Source organism: Antechinus flavipes, chromosome 3, assembly GCF_016432865.1.
Source record: "Antechinus flavipes isolate AdamAnt ecotype Samford, QLD, Australia chromosome 3, AdamAnt_v2, whole genome shotgun sequence".
Classification (NCBI taxonomy): Eukaryota; Metazoa; Chordata; class Mammalia; order Dasyuromorphia; family Dasyuridae; genus Antechinus; species Antechinus flavipes.
The window spans coordinates 170762561-170781935 of NC_067400.1; the positions used below are offsets into that span (position 1 = coordinate 170762561).

General features: G+C 32.4%; 1 protein-coding gene across 1 annotated transcript in view; it reads right to left on the minus strand.

Annotated features, from left to right (window-relative positions):
• Positions 1–19375, minus strand: part of TUBGCP3 (tubulin gamma complex associated protein 3) — a 155724-nt gene that overhangs the window by 82096 nt on the left and 54253 nt on the right. Inside the window, exons 4-6 of the mRNA XM_051984219.1 lie at positions 13030–13107; positions 12430–12647; positions 3449–3618 (exon numbers count right to left, since the gene is read on the minus strand). Of these exons, the coding sequence (XP_051840179.1) occupies positions 3449–3618; positions 12430–12647; positions 13030–13107 (466 nt within the window). The remainder of the gene's footprint in view (positions 1–3448; positions 3619–12429; positions 12648–13029; positions 13108–19375) is intronic.

Consider the following 19375-nt stretch of genomic DNA (forward strand, 5'->3'; position numbering starts at 1 on the left):
CTGTATCATCTAGCTTTTTCCATACACACACACACACACACACACATACATATATATATACATATATGTGTATATACACACAAATAGTATAGACTAAGACAAATAAACATATATGTACACACATATAATAGATAGATGCATGTATATATATATTGTCCTTTGTTTTCAAAGAGAGTCAAAATGATATCACTATGTTAGAAACTATCTGTAAAAAACTCTTGGAACAGTACCTGACATATATTAAAGCTTAATAAATGTTTATTCCTTTCCTTTTCAAAAAAAAATAATAATAATTTGAAAGAAAAAAAAACATTAAAGAAATGATAGAAATATCAATTCTAGTAAGGGAAAATAACCTAAAACTCTTATGCATCTAACAAGACACATGAGACTAGAATGAGAGAAATGTATCCATGTAACCTTAAGATATTGGCAAATATTCTCATTTGATTTAAAAAAGGTAATAAATTTGAAAGAAAATATCCAAAGTGGCTAAAAAGAAATATCACAAAAAATTAAAAAGTCATTTAATCTAGCATTCTAATTTTTTAGTTTAAAAATCACTTCAGGAAAGAAAAATTCCATGAAACATCTGTTTTTTATAACAAGCACAAATTAAAAGACCCTTAAAATAAGCACCTTCCAAAAACTAATTATTAAGCACTAATAAGGCATTACACACTGTGTCAGATACTGGGAATACACAATGAAAAAGTAAAGTAGTCCCCTAGGCGAGAGAGAAAAAATGTATGTATAGGTATATACAAAACAAACACACAATGACTTGGGGGAAAAAAAACTAAAATTTGATGGAATTAAAAGCTTCATGTGGGATATAAGGTCTATGTTGAGTTCTGAAGGAAAGTCAGAATTTTATGACATAAAGGTAAAAGGAATATTCATTTTCAGCAAAGAAAAAAGTATAAAGATATGGGAGATAGGAAATTAAGTGTTGTATTTGAGGAAGAGTAAGAAGATCACTTTGGCTAGAAAAGGAAATTCATTAGAACTTGTGGCAAGGATGTGAAGGGTTTTAAAGGCCAAAAGAGTTCATATTAGATCCTAGAAATAATGAGGAGCAAGTGGAATTTACTAAGTGTAAGGGCAATAGATAGTTGACTACTGAAATGGTTCCTACACTTTAGAAAAAATCACTTTGGTGGCCATATGAAGTGTAGTTTGAAGAAAGACTTGAGGAAGAAGGCTGTTATAATAATTGCCAAAAGAAAATAAAGGAGTTAATAGAACCAGAAACAGGACATAAGAGTAGTGACTGTATGAATGAAAAGAAGGGAACTGGTACACAGAGAGATGGAGGTAGAAACCATAAGATTTGGCAACTTACTGTTTATGTGGTGAGTGAGAATAAAGAGATAAGAATGACACCAAGGTTATGAATTAAAATAGTAACTATACCCTCAAAACAAATTTTTAAAAAGATATGATTGAGAAATTCTAACTTTTAAACATCTACAAGATAGCCAATCTGTAACATCTGATAGGCAGGTAGTGATGTCAGAATGACATTGAGGAGATCAGATCTCATCACAAGGATCTAGAAGATATAAAAATCTGAATTATTTTAACCTGCCATTTCATTTAGGAAGAAGGGAAGTAGAGATGTAATCAACAGTTCTTGGAGCTTGGATGTAAAATAGAAAGAAGTAACAAAACCTAGTAATCATCATCTTTGTCAAAAATACTCTCTTCTCTATTCCAAAGCGTGAGTACACTATCTCACTTCAATTTAGCACTAAAAAATAAAAATAGAACTTCACTGCTCATTATCCAAAACAACAGTGAGAGAAATACAGACATCAGTATTATACCTAAAGCACATCATAAAATGTAGCACCGGTCTGGTACTTAAAATTATCTAGCCCAACTACTTCCTTTGATTGATGACAAATATAATGTCCAGAGTAGTTGAAAGACAAGCCCAAAGTCAAAGGGATAGGTGGAATCTATATTGGTTCAAGAACATAGATTTCTTGAATCAATATCCAGTGTTCCTTCCATCATACAGTCCTCAAAGCAGAGCTGAAATTCAAGGATTGAAGTAATTTAGAGCAAAAAAATCTCCATTTTCTCTGTTCTGTTTGTTCTAGTTGGGAAACTTAGCAAAACACTGGCATTGGGAAGACCATTTAGGCAATAAAGACCTACAGTCATATGATTATAGAGGGCTCTAAGACAATAGGGTCTCTAACTTCTCTTAGATTCCTCCACACAAACTTCTCATAGACTCCTCCCCTTTACTTTATACTCAAGATAAAAAAAACTAGTATATTCCCTGCCTTTTCCTACTTCTGGTCTTCACCCTCCAAGGATTAAAATCTCATCTATGCTCTTTAAAAGCTAACTAAAATGTTACCCACTTCTCCATAAACCTTTTTATCAAAGAATTTGGTGTAAGGGAAATTGCTGCATATGCAATAAGATCTTGGTTCATATCCCAAATCCTATCAAATATTGATTTTTTTTTCCATTCTTGAAAATGATGTAAAAAATATTGAAGGGCTGGAATTTCAATTAATTGAAACATATCCATATTTATCCTTGAAATATTTAATATAAAACAAATAGGTTTGTGTCTGTCTTATTCGTATGTGCAAGGATCATGTCTTTTCTATTCTTTCTATCTCTATAAGTACTTAGCACAGTACTCTGCACATAGGCATTTAATTAAAGATGGTTAAATGATAGATTGAAAGCTGGAGTAAGAAGTACAGTGGACAGAGCAGCGTGCAAGCTAAGAGATCCTATAGCCAAGAAGCAGTTTGCATAAAAATGGGATTTGCAATTACCATAGTTCCTGAGTTTGAAGCCAAGGTCAGGATCCAGGATATCAGGCCAAATTAAGCGGGACATGGGCAAGGTTTGTAGTCTGAATAGGTGGGTTACTTTCAGAATTCAGAAGTCAAAGCTGAACAAGAAGGCATAAACAGAAGCAAGTCTGAGCATATAGGCAAAGATCTAAGTTTAAATTTCAAGTATTCCAAGAAGAAATAGGGAGTAGAGTTCAGACTGAGAGAATAGAAAAAGATCTGAATGTCCAAATCCAGAAAAAAAGCAAAACAGTAAGGTCTGATTGCTGACTCTTAAGATGTGGATGGTGTGACCTCTACTCTGATTTTAAGCAGTCTTTCTTTTGTGGGCAGATAAAGGACAGCAGATCAAGGAAGGATTCTTCTAGTTGCTAACAACTTTTCAAAACAGGGTTAGATTCTTTTAACTTTGATATTCTAAATGGCATACTATGTCCTTATATTCTAGACAATACTTGGGAGATTTTCATACTCTAAGAACTAGTTTCTGAGAAATACACATTTCATCCATTTCCCATTTTTAATGTCACCACATTTATAATTTAATAGTGATTTGTACCAGCATGATTTAGCAATTCATTGCAGATTTAGAAAAATTACACCAATGCATCCTTACTCACCACTCGTATCTGCATCTCTTCTTAATCTAGTCATATTACGAGAAACAGTATTTGGTAGACCTTTTGAGGTAGTGGTTTGTAAAGGCTGATTTGAAGTTAATGTCCATGCAAGACGTGACCCCAACTGCTGTCGAAAGCAATCTCCTATGCCTGTGGTTTGATAAGACTGTCTAAAAAAAAAAAAAAATCAAAACACATTTTACATTTACAACTAACCAATAAGTGTACTGAAAAGAAAAAGATAAAAATTTCTTTTGAAAAATCTCAGCTTAATATAGAAAATAAACTTAATTTCTAAATTAATACAGTTGATCTAGGACCCAAAGACTGCTCAGAATCAGCTGTTCCCAAATAGACCCTAGAGAGCCACATGTGCAAAAATGTTTGTGGCAGCCCTCTTTGTAGTGGCAAGCAACTGGAATCTGAGTGGATGCCCACCATTTGGAGAATGGCTGAATCAATTATGCTATATGAATGCTATAGAATACTATTGCTCTGTAAGAAACGACAGCAAGGTGATTTCAGAGAAGCCTGGAGAGACTTACATGAACTGATGCTAAGTGAAATGAGCAGAACCCGGAGATCATTATACATGGTAACAAGAAGACTATACGACAATCAATTCTGATGGATATGGCTCTCTTCAATAATGAGATAATTCAAGCCAGTTCCAATGGTCTTGTGATGAAGAGAGCCATCTACATCCAGAGAGAGAACCGTGGGAACTGAGTGTGGACCCCAACATAACATTCTCACTCTCTCTGTGGTTGTTTGCTTGAATTTTGTTTTCTTTCTCACTTTTTCTTTTTCTTCCTTCTTGATCTGATTTATCTTGTGCAACAAGATAACTGTATAAATATGTGTGTGTGTGTGTATACATATATATATTTTTTTATATACATATATTGGATCTAACATATATTTCAACCTATTTAATATGTATTAGACTATCTTCCAGCTAGAGAAGGGGGTGGGAGGAAGGTGGGGAAATTTTGGAACAAATGGTTTTGCAAGAGACAATGTTGGAAAAATTACCAAAGCATATGCTTTGGAAATAACAAGCTTTAATTAAAAAAAAAAAAAAAATAGGCCCTAGAATAAAACTTCCTTGGCATTCCTCAAATTGACGAATGGGCAGGGGATTTAGCTTTAATGAGATTTCCAGTCTAAAACCAAACCAGCCACCAGTACTGAGTTCTAAATGTAAGTTCCATGAAAGGAGAGAACATGTGTTAATTATCTCAGTAACTTCCTGAGCAAGTAGCATAGCACTTTGTCCATCTCAGGTGCACAATAAATCACTGCCAAAATAACATTCTCATTTTTCAGGCACATATTACCCTTACCAGATGATCTCTTGCACAAAGAATAAGTAGCTAGTTATTTTAAAAAAGAGAAATCTATTCTGTATCTATATGTGAAAATCATGTAGTTGACAAACATTTGTCACCTTTTGCACAAATTTGTTTATTTTGCTTTTTAGTCTATTGTACCATTCATTTGTCACTACCACTACTTTGCTTTTATTCATATGCAAAAAAAAAAAAAAAAAAAAGAATATGGTAAAGCTATTACTATCTCATGCCTGTCCTGGCACCACATCTACATGGCACACAGTAAGCACTTAATGTTACTCAAGTTGTTTTTATTTTTAATTTTCATTCTGAACATAATACTCAAAAAGTATATTTCCATACAAATGAATACAAAAAACTCTGAATGAAACCACAATTTTTCTTTCCATTAGCACCTGGTAAGTACAGAAGCAACAGAGCAGGGGCACTCTTGGTTGTGGGCACTTGCGGGGGATGGGGAGGTAGAGGAAGGGGAGCTTTTGGTTTGGATCTCCTGGTCAAGAGTGGAGAAAGGAAGAGAAGCTTGAAATACAAAGGTACCTCACCCCCTCCCCCCATTAAAAAAATCAACTGGCAAAAAAGAAAGAACCCCAATGAATATTATGGGAACAGGGAAGACTGGCGTACACCTTCAGAGAAGGACACTTTAATTAAAAAAAAAAAAGTTTCTACCTCAAGAAGTAATATGAAATGGCTCCGTGTTCAGAGAGGATTTATAGAAAAACTCAAAAAAGAATTCAAAAATCTAATGAGAGACTTTGAGGAAAAACTAAAGAAAAAATTAAAACTAATCGAGAAAAACAAGAAGAAATGAAAAAAAAGTTAACCAATTAGAAGTACAAAGAAAATAATTGTCTGAAAACTAGGCAAGGGGAAACCAGTGAAGCTATGAGAGACCAAGAAATAACAAAACAGATGACAAAGAATGAGAAAATAGAACAATGTTTTAAATGTTATAAGAAAAACAACAGATCTGGAAAACAAATCAAGAGGAGAAAATATAAGAATAATTGGACTGTCTGAAAGTTATGACCAAAAAAAGAATCTTGACATAACAATGCTGAAAATAATCCTTAACAATTTTCCTGAAGTGATAGAACATGAGGGGAAAGTAGAAATAGGAAAAAATCCGCCAATCACTACCTTAAAGAGATCTTTTGTGGGAAACACATAAGAATACTATTTCCAAATTTTAAAACCCCAGATCAAAGAGAAAATTTTTCAAAAAACAAGGGAAAAAATAATTCAAATATATTGTACAATTAGAATTATACAAAAGACTTGGCAGCAGCTACAATAAAACACTGCAGGTATATGTACAGATAAGCAAAAGAATTAGGCCTGCAGCCAAAACTATCATATCCAACAAAATTATCTATAATTTTGAATTTTAAAAAATGGACATTCAATGAACTTGCAGATTTTCAGGACTTTCTATTAAGCATGCCCGAACTTAACAGAAAATTTAACAAATAAGAGCCAATATCATAGATCGATTTTAAAGAACTAAATATGGACAAATTTATGTGGTTTTTTACATGGTAAATATATACTTTATATTTAAGATTTACATCAAAAATAAGGTAAGCTCAAAAGAAATATTGGTAAAGTAAAGGTAAAAATAGTAATCATGTTATATAAATGAGGTACAGAGGAAGAAGAGATACAAAAGGGGGAGGAAGTCTCGTTCTGAAAACCTACTCAAAATTGGGAATGGATTCAATAGGCAACACTACACATATACCATGAAGAGTATAGCACCCTCCAAAATCTATAAAGAAATAAGCAGGGAGGGATGGGATGGGTGGATAGGGAAGCTAAAGATGAGGAAAGAAGACCAGAGAGGGATCTCTGGATAGGGGAGATTAAGTAATAGTAAGTCAAGATATGGAACAGAATTTAATGAATCAGCAAGGATAGGAAAGACATGTCTGTATGTGGGATATGTGTTTGTGTGTATGTATATGTACGTATAGATCAACATATGGGAATATAAATATATCCTTCCTTAACTGTAGTCTTCTTCAGAGCAATAGGGGAGATGAAGGGGGAAAAAAAAGAATAAAGTTTAAAAAAAAAAAAAAAAGAGGTGTGCAGCAGAGAACAAAAGAATAATTTATAAGATAAGACATTCAAGAATATAATTTCTTCTATTAATATACATTTATACTTTCTTAAATTGGCATTTGTTGTTATATATTTTGAATCCTTCCTGATGTTCTGCTAGGCACATGATAATGTTCTCTTTTGTTTTGTATTGTTTTTTTGTTTTTCTTTTATTCTGTTTCTTCAAATAAAATAAATCTGGGGGGAAATGGGATACTTTACAGAACTCAATCAAAAATAAAATTCATTTGAAAATAAAAATTTAAAAAATTAAAAATTATAAATTCTACATGATTTTCAAAATTGTCCTGCTTCTCTGTTTTTAAATTATTTTCAATAGGCATATTCTTAAAAAATGTTTCAGAGGTCTTTTTGGTTTTTTGATCATCACTACTGCTAATCTTTATTTCTTCTCCCAATTAAGAACAAGGGGGGGAAAACTATTGCATAAAAATACAGAAAGCCAAGGAAAATGAATCCATACAGTGATCATATCAAAGAGAAATTTATTTTTCTATATTACATACTGAAAACTTCTTTGTCAAAAGGTAGATAACATGTTTCATCATACCTCATCTAACAACATGATTGGTCACAACTCTGAAATTTATTTTATTTTTTAACATGCTACTAAACTTCTATTAATTATTCTTTGGGTTCTGGCTCATTCACTGTGCTTTGGATTTTTAATTCATATTACACAAGATTCTCTGAAATTAACTATTTCATCATTTTTTACAATGCAATAAAATTCCATTCAATTTATAGACCCAAAATTTTTTGGCTATTAATTATCAAAGAGGTAATGCCTAACCAAAAAATTATAGTTCTTTCTTTATGCTTTATTTCCTTCCTTTCTAATATTGTCAGGATGAGTGAGTGAGGTTTTCTTTCAACTATTTTCATCCTGGTATCTACTCTTCCTCAACCAACTTCCTTATTACTCTGGTGAATATGATTGTGAGTATGTATATGCCTAGTTCAAAAAACTGGGAGGTTCGTGTAATGACTGCTTTTCCTATCCCTTCTCAAATATCCCAATTATGGAAATTAGCAGGTTATACTCATTTCTTCATCACTTCTTCATATACTTGTTGGTTTTTGACTATTTAAATGTTTTTCTTGGTTTTGTTTTCCATTTACCCTCTTTTCATTTTCCTCATTTAAAACCTTCAGAAAAGAACCATCCCAACCCTAGTACCTCTATTTTTTCTTATTTAAAACCCTCAACACTCTTTGAAGACTTTAAGGCTCTGAAGAGAAATTTACTTCTTCTTATCTCTATATTAGAACAGTAGCACTAAATCAGCATAAAATTACTCCCAACTGATTAAATAATTTACATTTCTAAGTTTCTCTGGACTTCTATTTGCATTTCAAAATACTTTATTCAGTTTTAGTGTTTTCATCATGAATGTTTGAAAATCCTCTATTCCATTAAAATTCACTTTTTTTTCCTGTCTGGTTTTATTCAACTATGCAGAGTAACTTCTTCTTAGGTATAAGGCTGAATCTTTAGTCTTACAAAATTCAAAACCCTGGATTTCTTCTATTATCCTTGACCTTTGTCCCAAATTCACACACTGCTAAATTGAAACTGAAAAAAATCATAAAAACAGGTTATAGATTTACTTTGCATAATCTCACCTGAACTCCAAGAAAGCAATGCTAGTCATCCATGCCCCTAATCATGTCATCCTCCCAGTGACCAGAGCAGCTATTCAAACCTTTTCATTCCTCCTAAAGCTTTCTTATGCCATCCCATCCTCTCAGCTAAAGACCACATCTCATACTTCACCAAAAAAGAGGTCATTTGGTAAGAGCATCATTTATTACCGAGAGCCCTATCCCATAGAAACAATTCACATCCATGCCCTCTGTCCATGTTTATACAAATTCTAATAGCCCCCAAAATGATAAAGTTCTTAGAAGTTATATGAACCATCTTCCCATATAAGAATGTAAACTCCCTTCCACTTATATCATTCGGATATCTTCTCCTACACTCTCCCTCTTCATCCTAAGAAGGAAGTATCTTCTCCTTGCCAAGGCAAATACTTCTGTAACTAAATGCCTTCAATCCCATTTCATCCTATCTTCTCTAACACATTACCTCCTTTTCTACCATCCCTACTTTCTTAGTACTCTTCAATCTCTCCCTATCTATTGGTTTCTTCCCTTAAGCTTACAAATATATCCTTGTCTCTCCTATCCCTGAAAAACTTTAACTTAATTCAATTAAACTAACTAGCTATGCTATCATTTAGCATTCTCAGCTAAACTCTTTGACAGAGACATCTCCAACTACCTCCACTTCTCCTCTAACTCAATTATAAATCTTCTGTAGACTACCTTCTGACTACTTATTCCATTGAAATTGCTCTCTCCAAAGTTACTAGTTATGGTTTCACTGCCAATCTAATGTCCGTTCTTTTTTCTTATTCTTCTTGAACTCTTTGAAACTTCTGATAATTTAGATAATTTCCCTTTCCTGGATACTCTTACTCTCTAGGTTTTCATGATATTGCTCTCTTCTAAACATTCCTCTCTTTTCTCTATATATTATATCATTTGGTTATATCAGCTCTCAAGGGTTCGATTTTCTTTTCCATGAAGTAGATACAATGTCTAAATATCCAATCCTAATCTTTCTCCTGACCTCTAACACAATCAAATGCTTTTTTGTACATCTCAAACTATATATCTTAATAAAACTTAATATACTTATTATATCTTAATATACCTCTCAATTCAGCATTCAAAACTCTTCCAAGGCAACTATAATATTGATTCAAGGATCAATAAATAGAATATCAGCCCAGAGTTAGGAGGATCTTAGTTCCAATCTGGCCTTACATACTTACTAGCTGAGTAATCCTAAGCAAGTCACTTAACCTGGTTTGCCTCAGTTTCCTCATCTGTAAAATGAGCAGAAGGAAATGGCAAACCATTCCAATATCTTCACTAGGAAAACTCCAAAAAATCACAAGGAATCAGACACAACTGAATTACAAAAATAATAGTTTAGCCAAAGCATTCTCTTCTAGCCCTTTATTTTAACTCTGTGTATCTACTTCAAGTGTCTCTTGTACACAACATATTATTGGATTCTGGTTTCTAATTCATTTTGCAACTACTATCGGTTAGCTCATACTATTCACATTCACATTTACGATTACTGGGTATTTAGCCTCCTCTCTATTTTTTCCTGTTTATGCTCTTCCTATCACCCTCCCCCCCGCCCTCATTGCCACCTTGTCCACTATTCCATTATTAGATAAGACAGATTCTTATGTCCAATAGATTGTGTGCTGCTGCCTGTATTCTTTCCTCTTGGAACCAATTCGAATGAGAGTGAGGGTCAACATTGCCCACAAAAATGAGGCCTTTGGGAACCAGAATAAAACAAAACTTAAAAACAAGTACTTAAAAAAAAATAGCTGAAGTTATGATGTCTTCTTGCAAACTGCTATTATCCAAACTGGGCCATTCCTTGTATCTTTGAAAGGTATAATGTAATGCAAAAGTCTTAAAGTTTAGAAACAACAGCATCTTAATTTTAAATTAAAGTAGAACTCAAAACAAATTTTTCAAAAAGTGCTTAAAGTAAAATTATCCTTAGCAAACCTCTGCAATACCATCTAATTGTTTCTTACCTATAAATCTTGTGTCCACACAAAGATTAAAGCCCCTAGTCAAAGAGCTACAAAACAAGGACTGTGATGTAGGAAAGGAGATAATCTTGGAAATCCTTGAAGATAAAAGTTCTACAATAAAATACTTGTGGACCAAAGAATCTGAGGAACAAAGTATTAAAGGAAGTTAAACAAATTAGAAGAGGAAGAAGAATTTCTTTTTGCTTTAATTTTATTTTTATTTTCAACTCCAAATTATCTTCCTTACATTATATATGTATGTGTGTGTATGCATATATACATATAACATATATAGACATAGTCATACAAAATGTATTTCCACCTTAGCTATGTTCAAAAAAAATAAAAAAATAAAGGAAAAATATATTTCAGTCTAAAAAAAAATATTTTCTTTAAGTAAAATGTTCTACTTCTTTTTCTATTTGGACTATTCCACTCTTTTTTTCGCTCTTTTCTTTAGTGATGCTATATGTCTTTTACCATCGAGGATAATTCTTGTTTTTAAAGTTATTTTGTGTCTCTTTTACCAAGAAGTTAATTCTATTTTCATGATTTCTTTTTTGCATCATCATTCCCAATTTTTTCTCTCTCCTTCTTATCTCTTTCATTAATGCTCCCAGGCATTTTTGCTGGGCTTGGATCCAATTAATATTTTTCTTTAAGGCTTTGCTGTAGCTTAGGTCCAATTAATATTTTTCTCTAAGGCTTTGTCTAAGTTTGTCTTGGTTTTCCCTGACACTGTGTGTTTTCTGTTTTGGGGTAAGGGGGAGAAGTCAAATTGTCTTTTTGTTATTTATTCATTTTTCTAGCTTATTTCTTGACTTTTAGCTTTACGTTACAATTTTACTCTGTTTACCTGGAAGAAGGGGTGGAACTATGCCAAGCTTTAAGCTTTTTCATGCTGCTATTTTCAGAGATAGTTTCGGAAATATATAAATTTTCAAGATTTCCAAAGTGCTGTGATCCTGGAAGAGGTATGGTCACTGTTCTTGGGTTCTGCATTTTGATCTTTACCCAGGAGGGCTCTCAGTCCCCTGAAGCCATAAGCTCTAGTATTTCTATCTTCCCTGAAACTGATAGCAGAACTCTTGCTTTCTTGTGACTAGACCCCAGCATAATTCATCCAAAACTGTGGAGAAGCAACAGAGTTGCCAATAAGTGCCAGCCCAATGCCAGGCGGAGTCCCCTGTAATCTCTTTTTGATTAGCTGTCCCATCCCCTTATCCTGTGCTGTGTTTGTGGATTCTGGACAGGTTTCCAAACAGTGTCCACAACTTCTCCTGCTGCTACTTACATTTTCCCAGACTAGAAAAAAATGTATTAATCTGACCTTTTATTAGTTCTATGGCTCCAAATTTTGATTTAAAGGCATTATTTTAAAATTGTTTGGAAGGAAACATTGAGAGAGTTCAGTTGAGTTGTGTCTAATCCACCATCATGTACTTCCTTCAGTACTAATTTTCTAATGCAGAAGAAAGAAATGTCTCTTCAGAATCATAAAATCTTCAGAGTAGTGAGGAAGTTAAAATAAGAAAAACAGAGGCCAGTAAAAGAGTACTTGAAAAAAATAATTTCCTTTCTCCAATGTTATTCATTTTGAGGGATAAAAATATTTCTATTTTCTCTGTAATTCACTGCATTGTAACTAGAATTATTTAGTAAAGTTTGTTTTTAAATTGGATCCTTGAATGATAGGCATTTTTGTTAGGATATAAATCAATATTCTGAAAACTTAACATGGTATACATTTATACTTAATAAAATTAATGATCTAAAAGTAGTTTAACATAAGAGGACTCACAAAGACAAGTTGCCTTAATAAAAGATCTTTAGGTTCACCATCAGAGTTTAAGTTTGGATTTACCCTGGAAGGAGAGATTGTGGTGTTGGTGTTGGACCATTTAAAGCATACATGCTTATGCTGCTGATTCCACTGCTTCCCATACTGCCAGAACTTTGTGCAGACTGGGTGTTCCGATCTTGGTAATTCAATGGGAGGCTCTGAGGTCTAGCATAATAGTAAGGAGTTGAATGGGCGTCTCTTGGTAATGCTTGAGCAAATAGTGTGGCATAACTAGAAACCTTAAAACAAAAAGCAAAATTTAATTAAGGTTATAATAATACGTAATTAAAATATCTGCTGACAAAAATCAGATTCCTTTCTATTTGTACACTAGAATGTTTAGCTTGCTAATAATGTAAGTGAGCTGCTAATTCAAGTTCAGGTAAACTGCATAAAAATTGGTAAATTTTTAATAAGATGTTTAAATTCTGTGAATGATTATGTCAAAAAGTTGAATGTTGGAAATACTCGTTAAACCAGAATTCAAGCAACCAAAAACCTCAAAATACAAAATCTTTTTTCAGTATGGTCTAATGAAATCTGCATGTACAAAATATCAAATTCTTGTATCTAGCTCTTTTAAAAAACAAAGAGAAGCTGAACTAAAATAAAAATATTTACCTTATTTGGTTGCTTCCGTGGATCTTCACTGAGACTAAGCAGGAGATAGAGTATTGACCATTTATTTTTTAAAACTCCCTGTTGGAGAGAAATAATTTAGACAAATAACTTTTTTTAAAAAAACATTGTTTATTAAATCTCCTCATTTTATTTTCCTTTACTCCAAACTATTACTTTCAAAAACAATTATTACTTTCAAATACATAATAAAATCTCACAAAGACACTCAAGATAGTTGAAGTTCTGGTAGGAGTTAGGGTTTTTGGGATAGGATGTCTTTTAAAGATCAGTAATATATATTACTCTTATAACATTTTTTTCTCAAAGCTCTGTAGTAAAAATAATTTATCACTGATCACCGTACACTTGAAAAAGAACAATTGCTTCCTATAGTTGACAACTCTTTAAAAAAAAAAATCAACTTTCTAGCTTACTGGCTATACAAATGTTTTCTAATATTGAACACCATTTTCCTCCCTTTCCAACTACTTTCTTTTTAAGTATATAAGTTAAAATTTTTAAATTTTAATGTTAGAAACACTGTTACTATACTATGGTATATCTTGTAAAATGGGAATAAGTCTAAAAACCTCAATTTTAGTTGTAAAAAAAATAGTAAAGCATTACATAATAAAAGAGAGTACTAAATTTGACTCCAGAAAATTTTGGTTCAAATCCAAGACAATGCTTCCTTTTTTATCTAAATTTTATTTTTTCATAGTAAAACACTCAAAAAAGGGGCCATTTTCATATAGTATAGGTCAAAGAGAGAGGATTCTTTATGAAACCATGAATCAGATTCTATACATTACTTTCAAAACTGTCTTGTACATTGTCTATACTTCTTTCTAAACTTCCTTTTGTACTCTTCTGTGCATTTTTTTAAAAATGTTTTAATGGCATCACTACTGCTGACTCTCTTTCTCCAAATTGCCCCCTTCTTTCCTTTTTCATATTCGAGATTAATTGCGGAAGACAACATCTCTTACTACCAAATCAATAAGAAAATACCTGTATAGGGCTTACCACAGAGACTGGCATATGTAGGAATAGTTTATATTTAATTAAAGATATAATAATATGTAATTAACTTTTTATATAAATATAAAGTTTATTTCTTTCCTCTTTCTCCTTCTCTACTATTTGAGTGACCTTTAACAAGGTATTTTTACCTTCTGGTTCTAAGTTTCTCTACGTATCAGATAAGAAGGTTGGACCAATTTATTTCTATCTTCCAACTATAAATCTTTAATCCTATAATCCTATACAATATAAATTAAATTTCAAGTAAAAGGATTTATAAAACTTAAAAAAAAATTGCCCAAGAAATTACCACCAGGAAGGAACAACATAAACAAACTAAAAAATTAAATTGATTTAAGAAGCATAATAGTAACCAGTCAATTTTTTTTTGTTTAGATTTATATGTTTTCTTTATTATGAGAAATTCAAACAAATTCTACTATAGTAAAAGGAGCCTTTGTCATATGGATCCATAAAAAGGGAAGGGGAAAGAAAAGAAAAAAGCATTTTTATATGACATCTACTATATAGCCCCACACGGTGATAAACACTTTTATAAATATTTCATTTGACTGTCACAACAACCCTACAAGTAGGTGCAATCATTAACCCCATTTGACAGTTGAGGAAACTAAAGCAAACAACAATTAAATGGATCTGCCCAAAGTCACAAAGCTAATAAGTATCTGAGGCTGGATTTGAACCTGCTTCTTGCTAACTCCAGACCCCACAATCACTGTGCTGCACCATCAACTGCTTCAAATAGCAAGCAAGAATAAAAATTTACAAAAAAGATAACATTTGTATTACAGAAGAATTCCTCAATTTTTAAAATTGTTTACCAAAGATTTCCCCTTAAAAAGTATACTTTCTTCATATATTCAATACATGGTATGACCTGTAAAATATTTAATTTACATACAAAGTTTTATCATAATATACCTCGAATCTTTGCACAAGCTGATTTCCATACTTGGATTCCAATTGTCGTTTGCCTCTACCATGTAAATTTCTAGTTTCCTTCAATGTTACCTACTTAAACAAGGTCTTTCCTGATCCCTAAGTTCTTCATCCCTCTATCAAAAAATTAATCTATATCTATTTTACACATATTTGTACATAGGTATGTATATCTTCTTAAGAGCAGGAACTGTTTTATTTTTGCTTTCATATTACCATACCTAGCATAGCATCAGGAACATAGTAAGTACTTAATAAATGCTGACTGACTGGTTGATTTAAAGTATTAAACTGCATATTTTCACAAATCATGATGGCATTTCATTTTTTAAAATCTTCACTAGCATTCTTTGAATGAGTCCCCTCCACAAACACAATAATTTTGCAAACACAATAATTTTGTTTACCACAACTACTGTTATACACACACATATATATAATAACATTATTTCCAAATATTTAACTATGATATGCACTTTCATCAAATTAATGAAATAAAATCAGAGCTACTTCTTGTGTTTACTTTAATCTGCACAATATGCAGATGGTTATACATTAGATTTGAATAAATATGAAGTTATATATTAATATTTAGCATTTTAATCAGTTTATTTTCTTTTAGCAAAAGTATCTTTAAAATTTCTCATGTTAAAATCACCTCAATTTACAACAAAATAGTAAATAAACCCCTTTCCAATTCTAGAACCCTGAGATTTATAACTAAAAATCTGTACTATCTATATAGGAAGGAAAAATTATGCTTAAAAAAAAGTAAATCACATTTTATAGAAATATGTGAATCATATGTGAAGCTATCTATTTAAAGAGCTTCAAATCCAGCTGCTCTGAAAACTTAGAAAAACAATTAAGATCTGGGATTCCTAGCTTAAAGATCCTCTAGGTGGTACTGCAACATTGGGACAAGAATGGCACATAAACGACTAGCTAGATATAGATACATTATTCTTCTTCTTTCCACATACTCTTAATAATAGTAGTCCAAACTTAAAACCCACCCTACCTCCCAGCATTCATTACCTAGTCCAGTACAATATGGTGACAATCAGGCACAAGACCTGTAATATTTACATTAAAGCTGTGAGAAGCAAGCACCTTCAATCAAGCACTTTAAGACTTTCAGGCAGAGCTAACCAGCCTGTCTTCCTAATGGAGCTCTGTAATGTTCTCTTTTGGGTTTTCTTGGGGTCTTTGGGGGCAGCCTTCCTTTCAGTTCAGTAATCACCACACAAGTAGCCAGGAGTTAAAGTCCAAATTCTTTATTATCTCCTTGCCTGGGGCCCGGGCCAGCTTTCTTGAGGTCCTCCTGAATGTGTCTTAGTTTCTGTGGGGGAGGCAGGAGGACCACCACCATTTCTCTGTCTTCCCTAGTTCTGCTTCTGGCTGAGTTTGTCCAAACTTATATGCTCTCTAATCATAGGTGTGAATTTTATAGAACTATGTTAAGTACTACGTACATGTACTGAAGTTCAGAGTTCTGGCCCATAACAGAGCTCTGCGTAAAAAAGAGCTTCAATCATATTACATTAATTTAACAACCTATTTCAGGCTAAAGCACATGGTTCCTAATATTAAGACGAATAGAAATTTACCAGAGATTAATTTGGGTTAATAAGCATCTTCTTTTGAAAATTCAAATACCTATATAGAGTTTAACTGGCTTTTGGTCCATTCAACCTTCAGTCACTTAATGATTTAATTTATGAGACAGAAAGAACTTAATGATTTAATTTACAAGACAGAAAGAACTGTAGAGATCACCTATTTCAACCAATCTCTCCTCAGTTTTATGGATGAAATTCATTACCCAATGAGGTTAAATAATTTATCTAAAGCAATATAGTTAGTTATTGGCAAAAAAATAGTGTCAGATCTCCAGGTCTTCAGTCTCTTGATTTCATTCAAGTGCAGAGCAAGTACTCATTAAACTCTCTTCTTAAAAAATGCTTAGCTGAGATCAGAGTAATTTCTACTTGTGTAGGTAGAGAGAAAATAAAATAAAGCAGTTTGGTATCAAACTAAAATAGAAACAAGAGCCACTAAACAGTATATAAGGATCCAAGTGAACCACAAACTAACTTAGAAAACCCTATGTTAACATTACCTATGTTTTATTGTATTTTTACTTATTTTGGAAAATATTTCCCAACAACATTTTAATCTGGTTCTGGATGCTCTCAGAGAGTTATAGGTACTCTGGCAGGTCAAGTGGCTAACACCTATACTTTAGAGCATAGGAAAGCTTATGTGCAGTGTCAGAGTGGAAGATCTAGAACATGACTAAGTTATTGGATAGTCTAGACAGTACAAAGTAGGGGAAAAACATAATAATAATGGTGTATCAAGAATGAATTTCTTTTTAATTTCACACAGAAATATTTATAGATACTCTCCAAGATACAAACCCAAATAATACCAAACAAAGCGTGGGAATGGGGGAGAAATTAGATACAGTTGGAAATGGTCATTGTTACTTTCTCAGAAAGGCCAGAGCTATCATTGGCAATTTTCCAAATGTTTCCCTACCAGCTATGAATGCTGTTAAGGTAAAAAGTGCTTTTCAGACTAAGGTGTAGAGACACAGAGGAATTATATATCTAACTTGTTTTTGAGAGAATTCATATGGTTAATTCATCAAGCTGTGAAAGAAAATGTTTGCTAAAATCTACCAAACCAGGTAACTGAGATGATCCATGTTCTCAGAAATGAAATTATTACACTCTCTCAAGTATTCAAATGCATTTTTATTTTCTCAATTTAGGAACTCCCTCCCATGATTCAGGTCACAACTTTCAATGTGCTATCCTTAGTATAGCAAATGCCATCCAAGTTCAATATCAAAGGCAAGAGTTCAAGAGTAGCAAATAATAGACCCCCCCAATAATATACTTAATAACAGTTGACAAAAGGAGAGAAAAGAGAAAGGAGGTAAAAAAGAAGGATTCTTAATTTTTTGTGGGAATCAAAGATACTCCCATTTAACAACTTTAAGCAATCTGGTGAAATCTATTTCTCAGAATAATGTTTTCTTAGTTTTTATTCTAAACTGCATGAGACTTAAAAATATAACTTTTGGAACACAAACAGCAAATTTTCTATATAATTCTGATATGTTTATCAAACATAAGCTAAGTTGGCAGTTTCTCCTCTGCCCTCAAAAGTATACTTTATCTTCAGAACTTTATGTTAAGCTATATTATAATTCCTGAAACTAAATCCTTGGTACTCTCTTTTTAAGAACTAGTTATAAATTTTAAAAGTGGGGAAAGAAGCAAAAAGAGCAGATGAGACAATGCTTTGAAATAGAATACAAAACTCACCATATAAAAAATATGAAGAAAGAAAATAAAAACAGACTAAAAGGTCTACTAAATTCTAAGACTCTTTCTAATAGAAATAAACTCTTCTCACTGTGTTTTGTTTTGGATTTTTTGTATACCAAATGTGTATACCAAAATTGTGTAATGCCTTACACAAATAGGCACTCAATGATTTTTTTAAAATTGGATTAAACATAAAATATGTTTTTTGTTCAAATGACACATAGCCAGAAATCTTGTTACCACTATAGCAGGCTATTATTACTCTTTTGGATCTCTGATTATGTGTTTAGTTTGTTGTTGTTTTAATTAAGAAACATGGAAAGAATACCTTTCAAATGCTGTTAAATTTAACACAGATATAATAAAGTCCTGTGGCAAGGAGGCAGAATGGATAGCTGGCCCATTAGCTTTGGAGTTCAACTGAATCATCAATTAAACAGAATTGAACAGCTAGTCCACTTAAGCCAACTCTTAAAGATAAAGAGTCTCTGAAAACAAATTAGATAAATGTCTAGTTATTTATCTTCTTAGCCTCAACTCAATGATTTTGCTTAACAAACATAATATCCAAGTGACAATCACGTATACAAGCATATTTGAAAAGAACTGAGAAAAGTTTTAACAAGTAATCTGGGAGCAGTTAGATGGTGCAGTGGATAGAACACCAGCCCTGAAGTTAAGAGGACCCAAGTTCAAATAGGGCCTCAGACATTTACCATTTCCTAGCTGTGTGACCCTGGACAAGTCACTTAACCTCAATTGTCTCAGCAAAAATTTTTAAAAAGTTATCTGAAGGGAATGAAAAAAGTACGAAGAAAGGAAAATCTGGAGTTGAGAAAAAAGTATCTTCTACTATAATCCCATATTAATGATCATCTAAATTCAAAGAAAAACAGTAATAATTTTGAGATTTTAGAAAATAAATGCAAAATGATGCCAATTTTGACATCAAAATGAGCCATTTGAGGATTCAAAATTTATTTGGGTCTATAGACTGGCAGACTTTTTTAGAAAAAAAATTT